The sequence below is a fragment of the Podarcis tiliguerta genome (genome assembly GCF_965153285.1).
Source record: "Podarcis tiliguerta genome assembly, chromosome: 5".
NCBI lineage: Eukaryota > Metazoa > Chordata > Lepidosauria > Squamata > Lacertidae > Podarcis > Podarcis tiliguerta.
In genome coordinates this window covers 43,356,672-43,378,500 of record NC_139538.1, presented here as the reverse complement: position 1 = coordinate 43,378,500, position 21,829 = coordinate 43,356,672, and the positions used below count along the sequence as shown (strand labels likewise).

At 43.9% G+C, this 21,829-nt stretch overlaps 1 protein-coding gene across 2 annotated transcripts in view; it reads right to left on the bottom strand.

The window, feature by feature from the left end:
* The window catches only part of SUFU (SUFU negative regulator of hedgehog signaling), a 78,003-nt gene that overhangs the window by 8,211 nt on the left and 47,963 nt on the right, over positions 1–21,829 (bottom strand). For both annotated transcript variants that reach the window (XM_083441569.1, XM_083441570.1), the window contains exons 9-11: positions 17,680–17,814; positions 16,716–16,854; positions 3,518–3,586 (exon numbers count right to left, since the gene is read on the bottom strand). In XM_083441569.1, coding sequence (XP_083297695.1) covers positions 3,518–3,586; positions 16,716–16,854; positions 17,680–17,814 — 343 coding nt within the window. The remainder of the gene's footprint in view (positions 1–3,517; positions 3,587–16,715; positions 16,855–17,679; positions 17,815–21,829) is intronic.

Sequence of the window (21,829 nt, the reverse complement as noted above, 5' to 3'; positions counted from 1 at the left end):
CAGGGTAAGCAAACAGGAGTTGAGGATCATCAAGTTCGGGATGATTTAACACTTAAGGATGATGATGTAAATGCTTTTCAGGTAAAGTGGAGGAGAGAGTACAACTCTAAAATGAGTGTACAGAGAAAAATGGTAGCTAGCAAAAACCCAAAGAGTGACTGAAGAAACTGAACTAGAAAATGTCCTTTGAAGAGAGATAGAATGTATAGGTGTTTATATGTTATTAACATTAAAGAAATCTCTTAACCGTGATGGCAGAGCTTAAGAGGTTGGTAGCTAAACAAAACAGGTATCCTGGGCATAACAGAAACCTACTGGCAACAGAGAGAACCAGTAGATCACGCTTACAGAGAATCAAGAGAAAGCTCACATTAGGGCTCTCCTTCACTGAGGGAAGATCATTCAGTGGTAAACGTATTTTAAAACTCCTCCAATAATTTCTTCACATGAAAAAATGGTTAAAAAGTAATTTAGAACTATCATTTATTCACTAAAAACTTGGATGATCTTGAGATAAATAAAAATTAGGGAGGCAGTAAACTTGGTGTAATAATGAAAGACAACTTCATTCACATTTACTGGGTTAAGTATTAGATGCAAGATGAAACAGTCTTTTAACTTCATTCTAGTTTAACTACACCCCCATTTTTGATGTTGATTGTTCCTCAAAATGTCTCTCAAATCCATTTTTAATCCATGTAAGAAGTGTGCCAAGCCTTCCTGCATGGTTTTAAGATTCTAGGTAACTATGCAGTCCCTGAGCCAGCTGTCTTTCTGGCCCTGACCAAGAGGCAGTCACCAACTCCTCATATGATGAACCAAACTTCTCATTGACCTAAGACTTTGGGGAATGGAGAGGGTTCCCCACTGCCAACCCTGAAGACTGTTATGAAGCACGCCTAAAAATAAATATGAAGCATGCCTAAAAATAACTTTTCTATAGTAGCCTGCACCTTAAAAAGAAGTTTCGGTTTTGGCCAGGAGAGGCCCCAAGACAGACTCCATTACAGAAAACCAGGTGTGCATGTTCCAAGTTGGTTGTGTTATCTCCTTTGACTGTAAATTTCTGCCACCCTCCCCTTATCCTTTGTCAATTTAAAAATAAACTACTACTGTAACTTTCATTACAACACAGCCTTCTAATTCTGAGACTACAAAACTTCAGCAGTAAGAATTAAACAACAGGGCAGTTTTGGCAGTAGAAGTAGGAAAGGCTGTTCTACAAGCAGACAAACCTTGACTGGAGTCAACAGGTACTTGTGAGAATTAGGATTATTTGCTTTTCATGGCAATGAATGAATGTTAGGGAGGATTACCTTATGATATGCACGTGAAAAACCATTAGCAGCCCCACAGAGGAGTCATATAAATGCTCTTACCACAATGCAAGGCTGTCAAGTAAGCAGTAAAAAACTACAGAAGGTGTCATTACGGACAGTCAAAGTCTATGTCTACATTCAGTAGACTATAAGGGATAGGAATTCCGTCGGAATTTTGCCAAGACATCAACAACTGCCAGGGGAGTGGCTAGCATACCGTATTTTTCGTCCCATAGGACGCTCCGTCCCATAGGACGCACCTACTTTTTTTGGGGGGAAATAAAGGAAAAAAATTTTTCCCTTTATTTCCCCCCCAAAACCAGGTCGGGGAACAGTGGGATGGCGGCGCTGCGCCTCCCCGCTGTCCCCCGACCTTGTGGGGCTGGCCGATGTCTGCCTGGCGCCAGGGCGCTCTGCTGCAGGGCGCCCCATGCGCCGGGCGGCAAGCTGCCGCCCGCAAGCCTTGCGCGCCGGGGGGAGTTCTCCCCCGGTGCGCAAGGCTTGCTGACACTTGCGCGAAGCACGGGGCGTCCTCCGAAGGGCGCCCCGTGTTCCGCGCTGCAGGCTGCCGCCCGCAAGCCTTGCGCGCCGGGGGGGAGTTCTCCCCCGGTGCGCGAGGCTTGCCGGCACTTGCGCGAAGCACGGGGCGTCCTCCGAAGGGCGCCCCGTGTTCCGCGCTGCAGGCTGCCGCCCGCAAGCCTTGCGCGCCGTGGGGGAGTTCTCCCCCGGTGCGGAAGGCTTGCTGGCACTTGCGCGAAGCACGGGGCGTCCTCCGAAGGGCGCCCCGTGTTCCGCGCTGCAGGCCTTCGCCGCAAGCCTTGCGCGCCGGGGGGGAGTTCTCCCCCGGTGCGGAAGGCTTGCTGGCACTTGCGCGAAGCACGGGGAGTCCTCCGAAGGGCGCCCCGTGCTCCGCGCTGCAGGCTGCCGCCCGCAAGCCTTGCGCGCCGGGGGGGAGTTCTCCCCCGGTGCGCGAGGCTTGCCGGCACTTGCCCGAAGCACGGGGCGTCCTCCGAAGGGCGCCCCGTGTTCCGCGCTGCAGGCCTTCGCCGCAAGCCTTGCGCGCCGGGGGGGAGTTCTCCCCCGGTGCGGAAGGCTTGCTGGCACTTGCGCGAAGCACGGGGAGTCCTCCGAAGGGCGCCCCGTGCTCCGCGCTGCAGGCTGCCGCCCGCAAGCCTTGCGCGCCGGGGGGGAGTTCTCCCCCGGTGCGCGAGGCTTGCCGGCACTTGCCCGAAGCACGGGGCGTCCTCCGAAGGGCGCCCCGTGTTCCGCGCTGCAGGCTGCCGCCCGCAAGCCTTGCGCGCCGGGGGGGAGTTCTCCCCCGGTGCGGAAGGCTTGCTGGCACTTGCGCGAAGCACGGGGAGTCCTCCGAAGGGCGCCCCGTGCTCCGCGCTGCAGGCTGCCGCCGCAAGCCTTGCGCGCCGGGGGGGGAGTTCTCCCCCGGTGCGCGAGGCTTGCCGACACTTGCGTGAAGCACGGGGCGTCCTCCGAAGCGCGCCCCGTGTTCCGCGCTGCAGGCTGCCGCCGCAAGCCTTGCGCGCCGGGGGGGAGTTCTCCCCCGGTGCGGAAGGCTTGCTGGCACTTGTGCGAAGCACGGGGAGTCCTCCGAAGGGCGCCCCGTGTTCCGCGCTGCAGGCTGCCGCCCGCAAGCCTTGCGCGCCGGGGGGGAGTTCTCCCCCGGTGCGCGAGGCTTGCCGACACTTGCGTGAAGCACGGGGCGTCCTCCGAAGCGCGCCCCGTGTTCCGCGCTGCAGGCTGCCGCCCGCAAGCCTTGCGCGCCAGGGGAACTCCCCCCAGGTGCGCAAGGCTTGCGGATAGCTTCCTGGAGCCTGGAGAGCAAGAGGTGTCGGTGCGCACCGACGCCTCTCACTCTCCAGGCTTCTGCGAAAGCCTGCATTCGCCCCATAGGACGCACACACATTTCCCCTTCATTTTTGGAGGGGAAAAAGTGCGTCCTATAGGGCGAAAAATACGGTAGATGTCCTAAAATAGAACATTCAATCTTTACCATCCCCAGTGCTCCGACCACATAATCTTGGGGTGGCCACATGAAGGACTTTCAAGGACTGGGTGATAACAGCAAAGAAAACATGAGCCCTGGATTTATAGCCAAGAAACCAGGCCATCAAACCATCAACCAAGCAAATCAACCCCCTGAATACAGAAAGAGTCCCTTTGGATATTAGAGTTAAGAAACTTACTTCCTCTGAAGAATTCAGATCTTCTAGGTCTTCCAGCATTCTTTCCACAAACTCTTCAGTCAGCAGGATCTGCAAAAGGGAGAGACAGTAGTTTTATTCTTTTACGCTCCAAGCTTCACCTAATTGCCAAGCAACAGACTCTTTCTTAGTGCACAGAGAAGAAACTGTACTGTTGTTCATACAGAAATTCACAAAGCCCTTGGAGGTTGGTTTGTTTCCTCCCCTAGTACCTACAAAATGCTGCAATTATTAGGGAATCTAGTTGTATCATCAATTCTCTCCCTGCGTCAAAAACTGAAAGCTTTGATTCAGAGAAGAAGAAAAGCTAAGAATTGTGAAGAGAGATCACATTATCTGAAAAGACAGGCAATAGGAGAAAGGAGGTGCTTTTTGTCTGAAACACCATGAGCTAGCCTTAGGCTTCAATGAACTGATAGGAGGAAGAGGAGCAAGCTACTATTAGCCTGCAAACACATTTCCTACCAAATGGGTCAAATAATCTAACCTTCAAAGAACTTCTTTGTTAAACCATGCCTGAAATACCAAGACGTAATCCAGTGCTAATAGACAAAATATATACCTGCCCTAGCTCAAATCATGTTTCTCCTGCAAGGGTCAGATAAACCAGATACACAAGGGCATTTAGGCATAGCAGCAAAAACCCTTATCTCCTACCCATGTCTTCACCCTCAAGAGTTCCTACTGCATGGCTTTTAAGGAGACTGTACAGTTAGCTATTATCGACAATATCTTTTTCACAGCATTCCTTAAATTCAGCACTGTTCCTGCAGTGGCGGCACCACATTACACTAGAAATCACATGCATTTGATGTGCATGATATTAAAGGTGACATCTGCAGCAAATCAACATCACAGGCTGTCATAGCTCTAGGCACCTCATTTAATTTCTTCTGGGATTTAGAAGCTTAGAAGTTGAAATTGAACAAATAGGCCCTGTTCTTTCAAAAATGTTCAACTTGAACTGAGCACCACCTTTTGAGAATATTTAAGAGCTCCTAACAACAGGACACTATGAAGAGACTGGTAGCAGACAGTAGCCATTTATTCCCCTATTGGGGGGGGGGAAATTCCCTGTAAGTAAATGATAGGAAAATCTGAGATAAGTATCTCTCTTGTTCTGCACACATTCAAAACTCTCATCCAAGAGGATCTTTTCCTCCCAGGGAAACTTTCAGCTACAACTAACATGGTAAACAGTCCCTAGAGCAGCAAACAGTCCCTAGGCTATCAAATGGTACTCACTATGAGGCTTTTGAAATGCCATAACACTTCAATAGACCTGGTGGCATTGTGCAAACAGTTCCTGTCTCACTAGCCTGCTGTAACTGGTTTCTCAAGCTAGGACATGGTTCTGCCTTTGTATGGAGACTGTTTGTAAAACATACAACACCCCCCTCTACCTTACAAGTGTGCTCCGCCTTTAGCAACCGATGCTAGGTTTTCTAGGCTCGGGCAAACAGTGGACATATCTGGACAGCAATAACTAGAAATATGCTTCGGGAAAGACCACAGCAAAGGATGAAAACAGCCCTCCTCTTCTGTTTGCATCTCAGCTATGGATGTTCAGAGAAAGACAATCTCTGAGATTGGGAGGCTCTGTTTAGCTATCATATTATGCAGTGATACACCCATCCTCTATAAGTGTGCCACTCTCATTTTAAAGGCATCTAAGCCTGTGGCCCTCACTACATCTTGCAGCACTGAATTACACTAGGCAAGATGGAACAATGAGAATACTGTGCAAATACAGAAATGATGCTTTACGTTTATGGAGAAGACATGTTTGTATTTTGAGGCTATTTCCCCCATCATGCAGGATCAGCAGTTAGGAATTGGAATCTCTCTTTCATTGACCAAGAGCACTTAAAAAAACACAACTGAACTCACATTTCTTGTTTACAATGAAGGCTTGGCATATACTATGCAATGACAAAATAGGAAAGCTGAAACATTTTCTAAAAATGTAAAAATAAAGCAGAAGTATGAGTGGCATGCCCAGCAAAACCTTCCTCTCATCCGTTGGAGGGAGTCTCTGCAGCAAGGCTAAAGGAAACTGGAGGTTTTGAGGAAGCAAAGGTAACTCTATAGGTCTGGTTGTTGATGCCAAGAAACAATAACAAATTCCTTAAAATTACATTTTATGAACTAATGTTAACAGGAAAAACTTGGCTGGCCAACAATAGATGTTCTCTGTAAAAAGGGTTTGTCTGCACTGGTTGTTACCCAACCCCAGATGTATCCTGGAAACATTCTCTTTTTTTATATATAAATATTTTATTAGATTTTACATAAAGAATGAAACAACAGAAAATAAACAACAACACAAAAGAAATAAGAAATACAATAAAACACAAACACAAAACAGCAGAAAATATCAAAAAAGAAAAACAGAAATAAATACAATTTTATCCTCATTATATTCCTTGCATTAACTTATTTCTCCGACCTCCCCAGACCTCCCTTCTCTGTATTCCAAATCATATATTCGGACAACAAATCCCTTCCCTCTGTCTTAATTAATTTTTGTCTTAGTTTTAGTGTCTTAATATAACTTAATTTTCTTGTATCTTAAAATATTGGGTCTTTTTTAGTTTTTAAACTTTTTACTAATAACCTTTTACATTCAATCAGATGTCGTCAAACATTCATTATCTTATAATGTTTCTGTAGATAATCTTTAAACTTCCTCCAATCTTCTTTCACCGTCTCTTCTCCCTGGTCTCTGATTCTGCCAGTCATTTCTGCCAATTCCATGTAGTCCATTACTTTCATCTGCCATTCTTCCAGGGTGGGTAATTCTTGTGTTGTATCCTGGAAACATTCTCATTCTAATAGTCGATCTCATACAGCAGGGGTGGGGAACCAATGTGGCCCATGAGGCCATTTCTCCCAAACCTCGCCTACCTGCCGATGTCAGTAGATCAATGGGAGGATGGGGTTTAAGTCTGGCTTGGCTGTGTATCCTGTTCCCAGCAGGATGTAATCTCTGCTCAATTGCCCATGGGTGGAAATTATATCCTGCTCAGAAGTGCTCTTTGAGGCAGTGCATGTTCTTCTACAAGTACGCAGGCAACAGCAGCGATGTGGGGAAGAAAGGTCTCTCAAACTCTCCCCCCTGCCACTACCACCTGCTCCCAAGAGAAGGGTGCAAGTGGCTTCAAACAGTGCTTTTGAGAAGCACTTTAAGAGAGCCCCATGCTCCTGTTTCAGCAAAGGGTTGCATAAAAGCACTGTTTAAAGGAGAATGGGGATGGATGTTTCAAATAGCGCTTTTGGAACTCAGTAAAGGGTGGCCCTGCGGGTTAAACCACAGAGCCTAGGACTTGCCGATCAGAAGGTCGGCGGTTCAAATCCCCGCGACGGGGTGAGCTCCCATTGCTTGGTCCCTGCTCCTGCCAACCTAGCAGTTTGAAAGCACATCAAAGTGCAAGTAGATAAATAGGTACCGCTCCGGCGGGAAGGTAAACGGCGTTTCCGTGCGCTGCTCTGGTTCGCCAGAAGCGGCTTAGTCATGCTGGCCACATGACCCGGAAGCTGTACGCCGGCTACCTTGCCCAATAAAGCGAGATGAGCGCTGCAACGCCAGAGTCAGCCATAACTGGACCTAATGGTCAGGGGTCCCTTCACCTTTACCTAGCAGCTGGCGTGAAGGAAGAACGATCCTCCTAAGAACTGGGCTTTCAGTGCATGTGAGGGCTCTTTGCTGAGTAGGATCTCCACCACCACTGGCTGATGAAAGGGCAAGCGAACCTGTTTGGTGCAGGAATGCAAGAGTGCACCCTGCAGGGAGCTCTCTCACATGCCTGAAATTAGCATTAAAAGAATCCCCCTCCCTAAGCACTGGCTAATGTGAAGGGTGAGCAATCCTGCTTGCTCTTCGAAACAGCCGCAAGTGAGGCTTCTCTGCTTTTGCTTGCAAAATATAGCTTTATTTCTCTCACCCCAAGTCAAGCGAAGGGGAGAGGAGAAACAAAGCTAGGTTTTGCCATCCTTCTCCCTTGATCCAGGTACCCCAAAGGCTATATTTTCAACACACATTGTTTGACTTCTTCAACTATGCTGGAATCCATCGACCTGTCCCTCTGTACACGACTTCCTTGGCCTACAATGATGACATGATGACCACGGATATGACAGAAATGTGGTAGGTGGCTGAAGTGCCACAGCAAAACAGCATTTTTTGGGGTAGGGTAGGGAGAGATAATGCTGCTGCAGCTTCTATGGAGGAAAAGCATTTTGTGGGAACAAGCAGTTTGTTGTTGGAATCCTGCTAATTATTTCACTTATAAAAGTTGCCACCTTAGACCATTCTTGCTGTGACATATTCACACCATCTAAAACCTGAGGAAGTATTTTTTGTCCTTCCGAATGATTGTTTAAGCCACTAAATGGAATCACGCAAACTAAGGTTTATTAAATTAGGTTGATGGTCTGAACATGGACCTGGACCAGGTCAAGCAGCCAGTTCACTTTCTGGACACCAGTGTGCATCTATGCAGTAAAAATACAAGCATCACCTTATACCAGAAACCCACTGCACATTTGTATTCTAACTTTCACCACAAAGACACCACAAGATCCACTGTCCATAGCCAAGTCTTATTAAGAGAACTGCATCTGTTCCAACTTGTTGGACAGGGACTCACACCTTTAGGATTTACATCAGGCATTTCTTAAACTATTAACACCCACCCAATGAAGTGAAAAAGCAGGATCATCAAGGTTATACTTGTATCCAGAAATAATCTACTACAGGAGAGTCCCGTAAGGGGAAAAAATTGACAGAACACTACCTGTACAACTCACAAGTAAACCATGTCTGCTTAATGTCAAGGATCTACAGGCCATCCTGAACAATGATACTGTTTTCTCACAGGCCTTGAGTTGACTTATCCTTGCTTAAAGATAGCTACTCTCAAATTCAAGGTTCTGGTTGACATATAAAGCCCTGAATGGTTGGGGCTCTGACTACCAGAAGGAGTGCCTCTCCTGCCCAGGGTCTGATATCTGCTGAGATCTTTTTAAGTAGCTGTACATGGACACAGACCCTACTGCAACCCTAGATGCCTGTGTGTTTATTGTCACCTGCCAGCAATGTCTTTCTACATAAAGGTCAGTCTCTATGCAAAAGACGAAATGTTCGCAAATCAGACACTAGAAATGGCAGCATTCAGAAACCAGTAAGAGGACATTTCAACATCCCAGAGCCCTGTTACTAACCTGAAAAATTGCATTCTCTGAAATTATTTTATAAGGAGACTCCAGCGTGAAATTGTTGAATTAGAACCAAGAAGTCCAAGTCTGTTCAGGCTTGAATACAGACAATAGTTTCCTGTTCAGGACAAATGTTAACTAACAATTGCAAAACTTAGGATAATTATATTATCACCAATTGCTGCTTTTGTGAATGTTTTTCCCCTTCTCTTCAGGTTTATAGCTGTGACAATTTTATGTACTTGTTGCTGTTCACGGCCATTTGGCCCCCTTTTCTCTCTCTCTCTCTCTCTCTCTCTCTCTCTCTCTCTCTCTCTCCTTCTCTATACCCATACTGCCAACAGTGTATATATAATACTACATGTATCTGATGAAGTGGACTCCAGCCCATGAACACTTATGCTAATAGAACACTGATGCCATGGGACCCTTTGTTTCCAATTCTCTGCAATGTACCTACCCAATTCTGGACAGACATTGCCAAGAACAGTGCCTCCTTCCCTCCAACAGTGGAAGGGAGGGAGGGAGGCCTGCATCTTCATACTGCTAATGGACCTTCTTATATGAATAGCAGCCAGGAATTTAATGGGGCAAGAGCTTGCAAACTTGAGAGAGCTGACTGTTTCTTCTCTTGCTAAAAATGGGATGGTGCGGCAGAGTCATTCAAACTTAGACTGTAGAATCAACCCTATGCTGGTCCCTAGAGAGGCTAAACATGGCTTAATAGTGCCTCTCAACACCTACCAGAGGGTAAGGCACTATTGCCTTGTTTTGCTTCAACAAACCTAGGGGATGATTTGCACAGTGCTATGTATGTACACAAATCTTGAGAAAGTGATAAAACTGCTAAATGCTCGCCTCTGGATAGCCTTACTAGAACAGAGTAATTGTACAATATATTAAGTCAGCTCTCTAAGTTTGTTCAAGCAACAAGTAAAACAGTTTGTGGTGGGTGTTGGTAATAGTGTTGGAATGTGCTTGTCACAATCATCACACTTCCCCTGTAAAGCTACACTACTCAAGGGAGACTTGAGGAAATGACACAAAAGACTCAACCTATATTGTTTCACAAACCTTTAGCATATATTGGTATTCCCAACATGCCACTGAGACTTGGGGAACTTTAAAGAAAAAAATTGTCATTATTTTATTGAGAAGAAATTACTCTTCAGAGGTAATCTCAAAAACTGCATGTCAGAGACCCTTATTTTCTTATGAAATGCTTGGATAAGGATTTTTATGAAGAGAAATCCTTCTTTATCAACGTAACAAAAAATTTTGGGCATGAAACCTAAGAGTGATTCAATGCACATCAAAGACATGGACCTTTCAAAAAGGTACATCAAGCTCCCTGCTCTAAAAATAAGAACCCAAGTCAAGGCCTGTTAGGGATTAGCCTTCTGTTAAATATTAAAGGAAAGTAGCTAACAGGAGGCAAAAATGGCTGAATAGTAGGACATTCCAAGGACTGGTTTTAAGTCTGGCTGGTTAAGTACAGTTGCAACTTGTGTTTGCTTTTTTCACCTGATGCTATGGTTTTCACCTGTTTTGCCACATTTGTGACTTGTTTCCCTATGCTGTTGCATACCACCTTGGGACCCTACATGACAAAGGGTTAAATAAAATATTTGTTACAGCTGTTGCTATTATTACTGTTATATAGCCAAAGCTTGAGAAGAACTTGATAGCAAGGGTGATCAACAAAATAGTGACTTCAATGTGCACAGTGGAGCTTCTCACTTCCCATGCCAGGCCTGGTTCAAGTGCTGCCTTGCACACTTGCTTGACAAGCCAAACTCCAGGCACTTTTGAAAGCAAATTTTGAATGCGGTATGAGCAGTGGCTGCTGCAATTTCTTGTGTATTTCTTCCCAATGTTCACATATGCAGCTATACTTAGACAACACCAAGGGCAGAATTAGTTGTTACCACTACCTAAAAGGCAGTACCCATTTCTCACAGTGGCCAGCTCCTGGGAAGATGGCAAATACAACATAAAGGCAAGAGCCCTCCAGCACTGTTGCTCCTAAGCATATTGTTGTATTCACTGGCATACTGCCTCTTAATACGGCTCATGGGCATAGCTGGGAGGGGCAAGCTGCCTCCCATCAAGAAAATAAATAAAAATACTTAACTAAAAGCAGAAACTGTAGAAAGATTTTTGACAGATTTTTCTAAGCAAAAGAAAGTGATTTAAAACAGTTGTTGAGACATTTAATTCCAAATCTGCCAGACAGAGCCAGACAGAGGATGATGACAGGTGGGTGTCCTACCTCCCCTCCCCCCCAACATAAATCCTGCCTATGCCTATGGCATGGCTGTTTCATACACCCATTATGGCTTACACCTGTTGACATGCCTATGCTCCGCAACAAATAGGAAGTTAAATTTTATTTGGAAACAGATAACACACAGCAACATCAAGAGGAGACATTTTTTACACTGCTCATACCTGTAGGCATAATCAGGCACGGCAGCAGCCTTCTTTGGTTATTAGATTTTTATCATTGCCTAAATTGTAGGAAGTGACTGTGTCAAGGAGGGGAATATTTGTATTTGCGGAGGCTCCTTAATAGGGGAAAGTATGGTTCCAAAATGTGCTGGAAGTCTCCATAGATATTAAAGGCTCCCCCACTAGACACAGTCACCTTTTACAAAGTGGAACACGACAAAAACTGATGAAGGCCAGAGCTAGAATACTCATCCCTAACAGCCCCTGTTTCCTTACCCACATTTCTTACATCTGAAGGCAGATAGTGTTGCTATTTTTAATACTTTAATAATAGCTGGGAGGGGGTGGCAGGGGAGATCCAAGCAGAATCATAGAACTGGAGTGTGTTTTAACCACTCTCTCCACACCATTCTTTCTGTGGGTCAAAACATGCAGATATTATAAAGGTATTAATTTCTGCCCAAGACAATTGACAGCCCCAGGGAGAGGCATATCCCTTTCCTCTTACACTGTAGTTTCAATGGGGGGAGGCATGGCTGTGACTATTAAAATACTGTTTAAAAAACCAGCTGTCTGCTGTTGCATCTAGTCTGGCCCTGAGCTGTAGAACTTTTCTCACTAGCAGCATAGTAACATCCAAAAGCAAAACCATGTTACAAAAGATGGCTAAACATGTTAAAGACTGTAAATTACAGGACTGCTTTCAAATGAGTTTTCACCTAGATGAGGGTGAGGTCCGGCTCAGCACACCAGTTTCTCCAACATGTGTATTTACAGCAAAATGAACATTTGTGCCAGTTTCAAAATAATGATTTTTCTTACCCTTTACATTACAGTATATTGTTAGATGTAAACATACAAATTTAGAGTGGGCAAGCAACAACTATGCATTTGCAAATGCCTGTTAAGCAGATAAAGACACAATGGAGCCAAGAGAGGGCTGGTCCTTTAATAAAGCAAAGGCACTGGCAAATGCATGTGTGCTGCTACATAAAGAATGAAGCAGCCATTCTATTATTTCGGAAAAGGGACTGTCTTAATGCAAGTTCTGACTTAGCTTTTTAATGCTTTGACTATTCCTAACACCATGGACTGACAGATGCTGGAGGAAAACAGGAAGAAATGGAAAATGCTGTTTTAATAGCTCCAATGCTATTAAAATTTTTGTATGTGGTTTCTATGACAGAAAGCCGATTACACAACACTGGATAGGCTATTTGTTTGACCCAGCATGGCTGTTTTAATGCTCACCTGAAGCATTCACTCTGCCCCCAGGAAGAGGTTTGCCTTAGCAATATCTTCAGAAAGAGGTGCTGATGCTTTTGGCAGCCATTATTCCAGAGGAGGTGAAACCATTGCTGGAAGCCTTTGATCATGTACAGCATTAGTATGAGTGTTACACATCAGAGACACTGCCACAGTAACTAACATACAAACAGAAGCTTAGTGCTAACAAATGAGACTTCTTGCTTGCTTAGCATCTTTGTGGCTCAAAGTGATTTTCTCAGTGAACGATACCGGAGACAGTGGAAGGTGTTAGGGAATTAAGCTAGGCTGACACAAGGAATCCTGAAGTTTCAGCTTTGTGTAACTGATTAGCAGGTATAAAAAACTTGCAGAAAAGTTTTCTTCATGGACTTTAATATGTAATGCTAAAAAACCTCGAATTTTGTGGCCAAAAACCTTAATTTGCTATGAGATTATTATAAAATCTAAATAATAATATTAAGTTGCACTCCCCCCCTCAATACTATTTGGAGAAGCATATAGATTCCTAAACAATCTGGAATTGTGTGTTGCAAGTTGGTGTTAGGGAGCTCAGCAAGTTCTGAGCTTAAAAAGGTGGAGAAAAAGGTATGCAACTGCAAGAGAGTATTAAAAAAGACATTGAGGAAGAACTATGAGCTGTACTGAGGGAGGAAGGCTCACTTTGTGACTTAATGGATGCTCTCTGTATGAAAAATGGATAGTACATGCATCAAGTACTAGTAATGGTAGCTTTTGGCGGGGTCGAAACTTTTGGTGTGGAAGCTAAATCCAAACATGACAGAAGCCTTATTTTGGTGTTCAATCACCTCACATGTAAGCAAACCATTGAAATCAAACCATGAAGTCAAACAAAATGGGGTCTGTAGTCACTGCAAGTCAGCTCATCAGTGGCAGCTGCAAGCCCCACTTCCAGCAGGGACTGGCTGCACTCATGAGATCCTGTGTAGAACCAATCCCAGAAGCGGATTTGACACCCATTTTAAAAGGCACCAAATAAAAGCCCCCTCCCCATGCAGCTGTGTCTTTTTACCTGCCTCACACCTGACATGTGACATCAAGTGTGGGGTAAGTGGACATGGATTGGGGGAAATTGCCTCCAGAGGTGTCTCACCACTGCTGTAATCCATTGGACGTGTGGCTGTCTTTCAACAATGTTCACTGAGGAAGAGTGTGTGCCTATTAACAGATACCGACTGCCAGGGATTTTATTATTTCAGAGTGAAAACATCTAGACTGGATTTCAGTTTGCTTCCAAGGTTTTGTTTGTTTGTTTTTACCAGAGGAGTAGTTTGCTTCCAAGTTAAATGCAAAATACTGGGTTATGTTTTGTTTTCCTTTTAAAGCCTTAAACAGGCTAAGGTCAGGGTATCTAAGAGCAGCCCTGCTGGATCAGACAAGGGGATGAGCTGATTTTTCTTGCTCAATTTAATTCACCTTCACCTTGGCAAGATTAGTACTTAAAGTGAAGCTAATCAATTCTTGGTAAACACACCTTGTTCCTGTAGAAGTATGACCTTAGGGTTTTTGGCAGCAGATTTTCTGTAAGGTAGTAGTAATAGAAGGGAAGGTGCTTTGGAAACATGAGTGCCATATTTCCAAAGAAGGCATACAAAACACTGGTTGACCTCTGTGTCAAGATTCAGAGAGCACAGCTGGATTGCTGACTGCTAAAAGGTTTAAAGATCTTTCTATAAGGATGTACATTGTATTTAATTTATAGCTGAACATTTACATTTCATCATGTTCAGAATCAAGAAAAGTCCAACCTGGATCTTCCTTAGTTTAGTCACATGCTCACCTTTATATCCACATGCTCACCTTTATATCCATCCTTGCTGTCACAATTTCCTGGTGGTTTTTACATTAGGGAACATAATATAATCCTCTACATGTCTACTCAGGAGTAAATCCCATTATGTTCTGTGGAGCTTATTCCCAAGTAAACGGGCAAAGGCTTATAGTCTGAATCTTACTACATTCTCTTTTGTTACTGTTATCCAAAACATGCTTTCCATTTAGAGCCAAATACCTTTATGCTTCTAATGAGGAGTCAAAGCACTCATTTAGAGGTCACATTTTTTACACTTCCACACATCTCCCACTTCCTTGCTAGACTAAAATGAAACACAGTAAAATGGCTGGGTACGAGTAGATACTGTTAGGTACAGAATCGAACGGGGAGTAAATGTGGTTGGGTGTCCAGAGCACACCCAGCCCCAACGAGGATAAGCAATTGGTAGTTTAGTTCTTTGTTGGCAAAACACTCAACTACATCAGCTCCTAAGGTGCAAGGGATATACACAGCACTCCTACTAATTAGCTAGCCAGGCACCTACTTCTTCAGACTTGTACGCTGGCCCAGACAGTTGGAGCACTTAAGCCCCCTCACACAAGCAACTGGCGACTTCACCTGCACAGCAGCTCCAGCTGCTCCTGTCGCTTTAAGCCCCTCCTTGTTCTTGGAGACAGCGGGGGAGGGACAGAGGAGCCCCCGCCACTGCCCGCCCGCCCTGACTCTTCCTCTTCCTCCAACCCCAGCCTCACAGGTGGCACAGAACCCCACAAATCGCTGGCCTTTTTCCCTGCCCCATCCTCCTACCCCCGTGCCTTCTCTGCCCACCTCTTGGGACTCCTGCTTGTCCCTGACATTGGGGAATTCTTTATCTGATTATACAAAAGCTCTGCTGAGGACAAATGTACTCTTCCATCCCCCCAAACATGGGTTGTGCCAAGCTGCTATTTCATTTCGAAAACCAAGAATATTCTACAACTACAGGTTCACCTACTAACCTGCTTGCTCTAGGCCCTAACTACTCATTCTAGCTTTCCTATATCTGTCAGTTATGTCTAATTATAGGGCAGGTAGCAGCAAGAAGGACGGCCAGAGGTGCATGAAACTGGGTAAGGTTATTTCCAAAAATGCCACACCCACAAGCAGCAAATGTAGATCATTCTTTGTCTGTTCTGAAAAGGGTCTGTACTTTCAGTCTGTGCTTTCTTAACAGCCAGAGCACTAACTGAGAAGCTATACAGGGCTCTTCAATACATTCCCACATGGACAAATCCTAAAAAGCCATTATATGGAGCAAATATTCAGAGGCCACAGGCAATAGTTACAAGAACCAGAACAATGGACTGGATCCTTTGAGCATCTATCCTAAATCATTAATGTGCTGGGAAAATGAATCCATTTCTCAGAAAACAAGCTGACAGGGACTTCCTACAGCTCTTCAACATGTTCTAAAAGTGTATCAGGCTCATATGCTTTAAGAATTTATTTTTTTAAAAAAAGTCCATACCCAGCCCAATTGTGACACCTACAGGAGCAAAGAACGGAAGGGTTCTTAGGAAAGAAATGCATCTTGAAAAATGTGAGGGGGCAGAAATGGCCACACATCTAAACTTCCTGTCCTTTTCTTAACTAGTTGTAGATTATATACACAAAGCTACAGCCTTTGAATGTATTTCAAGAGGAGAAAGAGTCCTAACCTAACTGTATCGTGTGAGATACAGAAGCCATGCAGAGTTCCATCCTTCATAGGCATGGATTTCACTCAGTTGTTTCAAAGAGTTCCTCTATTTCCTGCCCCCACTAGTTCATCCTAGAGGATGTACGCAGTTAGGATGACAGGATTTTAGGAAGGGTGAAACATACCCGGTGTACAAAGGGGCCGGAAGGAGTGCTGTCATTTCTAGGAATTCACGTTGTGGATATCTTAAGAAAAAAACTCTTAAATCAAAAGTGTGTTACAGTTTCATCTTAAGGGAAGAGGAATTCTATGCCTCTCTCCTCAAAAACCAGGCCTCTTCACAACAGCGCCCTAGGCGAAGATCATTTTGCAAGGTTCCCATTTCTGCAGTTTTGATTTTCCTTTTGAGTTTTTCAAGGGTTCAAGTATTGTAACCTTGTCTTCTAGGCTGCATTGTGCTGTTCAAAAACAGTAACTACAAGAGGTAGCTGCATTGCAGTGGTAAGAGAGGGAATTAGAGGATGCAGAGTTTGTAAAATGTTCTGGGATTCTGGGAGAGAAAATTGCTGTTTACACAGAAGAGAGTATTAGAGACTGCCATTATTTTTTGGCTTTAAATTCTCTTTCCTAAACACTTCAAAAGAAACTGCAGCAGAATGCAAAGGCTTCCTTGGCCTAAAAATAATATAGCAAAATGAAGTGAAGAAATGTTCTTTTGGGAAGAAGGAAGGAGTGACTGCGGCAAGATGGAAAGAGGATGAGAGGGCTCTTACTTGTAACCAAGGCCCATGTGCTGCATAGGGATGCTCCTCTGTAGCAAAGGCCCCTTCAACTCCTGTTGACACAAAAGTGATTGCTGTATCTCCCGTAATACTTTTGTATGTAAAGTGCCGTCCATGTAATAGTCTGCCCCTGGAAGAGTAAATATAAACACTCATAAATGTGATTTCTAAATCCACAGAATCTTCTCCATGTGACACACTGCTATATCATAAGCACTAAACTACTCAAGTTTCACAGCATGTAAGCACATTACTCTAAATTCACAGATAATAAAAAAAGTAAGGCATAAGTGGGTGAACATAACATGACCACAGTAACCTATGATTAAGGCCCTTGCTGACTATTTTGGCCCTGGGTAAAAAAGAAGACGACAACTTAGATTTGACCTGTGTTTCAGTTTCAACACTGATGAGCATAGTGCAGCCTCATGGGTTCACACCACAGGGAATTAGCTCCTACACTACTGAGTGTGTTATAAGGGAGCTCAAGTGAAAGCAATTCCATACCAAAACTCCACTTTCGATAACCACACTCAATCGTACTCTTCCTCACTAACTGCAATACACAATCTTTCATAAATCAATCGAATCAGCTGACAATTACTTAGGATTCTATCGATACAGGGCTGTATATTGGACTAAATTATGTTAAAAGCAGTGCCTTGTGTACCAGTGCATTATTATTAGCATGTACATTCACAAGTGAATGTCACGTGGACAAAATGCCTTATTAAATGGTGACAGTGTGCTTGAAGTGACAGTAGCAAGAGGGTGGTAGTTCACAGAAAGCTGTAGCTCACATAATTATAGAGTTGGAATCGACACCGAGGATCATCTCGTCCAATGCCCTGCAACGCAAGAATATGCAGCCATCCCATATGGGGTTCGAACCTGCAACCTTGGAGTTATCAGCACCACGCTCTAACCAACTGAGCGAACCAGGCTGACTACTCACCTTAAACAAAGTGGAATCAATGCTCCTGATTCCTGGTTGAATTTCAGGTGCACACTCTCAAGCTGTCTTGTGCGAATCAACTCATGAGGAATAATTGTTGCCGAGCTTTCACTTTCTAGGCTGTCCTTCCGACTCCTAAGAGAAAGAAAAACATAGGCGTGAATTTAGAGCCCAAGACCAATACCCCGCTTTACATCACTTTGTAAATAAGATTTTTATTAATGGCAAAGGCAGACAGCTGTGCCCTGGAAAATGGACAACACACTTTTCCAACAGAGAGGAGCATGGCTGTATGCAACCATCCTTAGCAAAAGTACACTATGTTCTACCCTCCAACTTAATATTCCAGCGTATCACATGCAATTTTGATCCAGTAATTCTGGCTCACAGGCAGCTTATTCTCCAGCTCTCTTAATACTACTACTACTACTACTAATAATAATATTTTTTTATTTATACCCTGCCCTTCCCGGTTCAGAAAACTGGGCTCAGGGTAGCTAACAACAAATTTAAAACACTTAATTGATGCAACAAAAAACAGCATAAAATACAGTATAAAACGTGAATAACAATAAATTCAGAATTCAAAAATCAATTTAGGAGGGGAAATCCATCCAAAAATCCATCTTCACGTGCTCCAAAGTGGTAACAGTAAGCATGGGGGGGGGGGCAGTAGGGTTAAATGTGCTAGGTCCACCACTATTGCCTTCAAACCTATGAAAGCATTCCAATACACACAGGAAGCCACTACAGATACAAAAGCCTTCCCACTGCAGACAGACATTCTCCTTTCCCAAGGCAGAAGGCAAAAAAATAGAGAGAGGAGGGGTGAGGGATGAAACAAACACACTTGTTCCTGCTGCCTCATCTCACAAGTTTCAGGACTTTGAGGCACCAGAAAATGGCTACACTCTCATTTTAGTATGATCTATATTTTTTAAAGGTGTTACTTCTACTTTCTAGTATCCAGGCCACGCTTAGGTCTTGTGATTCTTTTGACTGGATTTGTGCCTCACTGGGGAAACTGGCCAGAAGCGTCGAGGAAGGGTTGACAAAAAAATTTAAATCCAAGCTTTTGCAAAAAATCATGAAGACGTTTGTCAGGATTGTATAATCTGAAGGTAATAGCTATGGGTTGGGAACATAGAATAATAGAATTGTAGAGTTGGAAGGGACCCTGAGGATCATCCAGTCCAACACCCTGCAATGCTGGAATATGCAGCTGTCCCTTACGGGAACTGAACCTGCAACCTTGGGGTTATAAGCACCACTGAGCTATATGCATTGCATGTGAACAACCGGCTGAGAAGTGACCTGATATCATTTCCCTGCTGGAGGAATGCTATTTAAGATATCACTTAGAAATGGTAGCATACCATGAAAATACTGGGAACCTGCTGGAGCCAAGTTCCTGCAGTATCCATATTAATATTTGTATGCCTACATAAATTTGTTAAGTCATCCAACCTCTCACATAGTCAAGATGTATGTAGCAAGCATGTCCCGCTGAGTAAAATAGAATGATTCACAAGTAAATATTCATAATATTGCCTTTTCACAGTTGAAGACCCACAGGCATATTTTCCAGAGGATTTTTCACTGCACAGCCTAGCCAGATCCTATCACGGATGGCCTATTTTTACAGGAATCTTATAAGGCACTGTGAATATCCTCTTCAATGTAGAAACAACCTTACTGCCAATTTTATTATCATAGTGAGCTAGAATCAGTGTGAGAAGATACTGATGCCTCTAGACATCATATGTGATGATGGAGTCACTAAAGGAAGAATGACCATGTCTGTTAACACTTAGTATTGATTCAAATATACATTCACAAACAACGGTACCTGAAGACTTGAAATGTCTCCCTAAGTGGTACTCGACAAGTCTGGTTGCCTTAGAAGCAAAGTTTCAATCACTGTTATATGGAATTTTAAAGAGATCAGGTCAGTTCTTACAGTGCTGCTTGATTTACATATGGGAATTAGCGAAGGTGTATATCAGGAGCACAGTCTGAAGGCAGTCTGAGGTCCAAACACAAGGTCAGAATGAGAAGCAAGATCTGAAGGCAGTCTCAAGTCCAAACATCAGGGTGGTAGCTAGAGGTCCTAGCAAACAGTTTGGTAATCAGGGGATATTTAAGTCTAGGAGCTGGTACACACATTGTTCCAGGACTCTGTCTAGAACTGAAGGCTTTTAAGCCTCAAGTCTTCAGAGCCCCAACTTGTGAAGAGTGGCTTGTTCTCAAATATCTCTTTGCTCAAGTTGATACTTTATTTCTCAGGCAGGTACCTGCAGCTGGAGATTGACCAATTCTGCACCATTAGGTTCCTGCACTCTTGAGGACTAGGTAGCCACTTGGCAACTGTCTCTAAGACAAAGATGGGGTTACCTGTCCCAAGGGCACAGAATCAACAGATCTCCTTCAAGAGCCATTGCCAAAGACTGCACCATTGTGATTTTAGCTTCAGGAACTCCATGTGAGCCCTCAAAAAGGATTACTCCAGGAGGGACATGACATCGGATCACTTCTCAGTAGCCGGTTGTTCACATGCAATAAATATCCATAGCTACTGCCTTCAGGTTATACAACCCTGACAAACATGGTCATGATTCTTTGCAAAAGTTTGGATTTGGAAAACTTTGTCAACCCTTCCTCAACACTTCCTGCCAGTTTCCCCAGTGAGGCACAAATCCAGTGGAAAGAATCACACCTAAGCTGGTAAAAGTTTTATTAATGCCAACCTCTCTATAAGATACTAGCCATTCTTTAATAGACGGAAGGCATAAAGAAAGGACGGGGAAGCTACGGTTCTCTGGATATTGCTGGACTCTAGCTCCTAACATTCCTGGTTATTGGCCACCCTGGTTGGGGCCGATAGAAGACCCCAACAACATTTGAAGGGCCACTGGTTCCCTACCCTGATTTAGATTACTATAATCTAAGGGTGAAAAAAGGGAATAAATCTCTCCATGCAAATAGTGAAGAAAGATGTGAACAAAACCCTTTGTGATTTCATCTAAGGCAAGCATGGGGAATACTTTTCAACAAAGGGCCACAGATTCCCTTCCAGGGCAACCGTCCAGGGTGTTCATGCCAGTCATGCATACAGCCAGATCCAAAAGCAAGTAGAGTAATGGATGTGACTCTTACCTTTCTTATAACAGGCTATATCCCAACTATGTACAACTCAGAGATTTCTACACATCTCCACTCTGACAACCAATAGAAATGGCAAGGACACATTCCTCCGAGGCAAAAGCACTTGATCAGGGTACAGAGCAGGGCTAGTGAGAAATATGGATGGGGAGAGAGGCCAGAGATTCCCCACCCAATTTAATGAACCCTTGCAAGAAGTGCAGAGGAGGATGTCTTCTATGACTCACTGATTTATTCCAGCCCACCATTTCAGAACTGTTGCCATGTGGGTCATAGAACATTCAGGTTGATACAGCTGGAACCTCTGGAGAAAATATATTTCACTCCCAAATGCTTTCAAACTAGATAGGATACTAACTAGATATATTTCACGCCAAATGCTTTCAAACTAGATAGGATACAGAACTGCACTGATGTATAGGTGGGGGCTTTGTTGTTGTTTTTAAAAAAACCAACCATAGCATGGAGCAGACTCTTGAATATCTTGAATAATGAGTTTGGCAGTTTATCATTTTGTTCTAAAATAACTGAACAGCCAATTGACCACTAAGTTAAGCTTTCTTGATCTCCAATGTACATTTAGCAAAATTATCCTGCTACCCACACATTCTATTTATCTGACACTAACTCCTAAAAGCAGCATATAGTCACCAGAAGAATATTAAATTTTGGCTGTGAGTCGTGGAAGACTTGCTCCCTGCCTTACTAGCCTGTTCCACCTGGCTTGGGAGGGCAGAGCCGACTGACTGACTCCAGCTACAAAAGCTGAGGCTGCTGAATAGACTCTTGGGTTGGGGTATTGTTTAGGAGGGATTGTTGGGTTTTTTTGGTGCTGTTATATTATTTTTTGTATGTTTATGTTTACATCTTATTTACATCTTATTCAGGCAGAAATTGTTCAATAATGGTTGTGTACTTTTGATATGCTTTATTCATTGTTTTTGACTACTTTTGATATGTTTGTAATTATATAAATCTTTTCACGTGT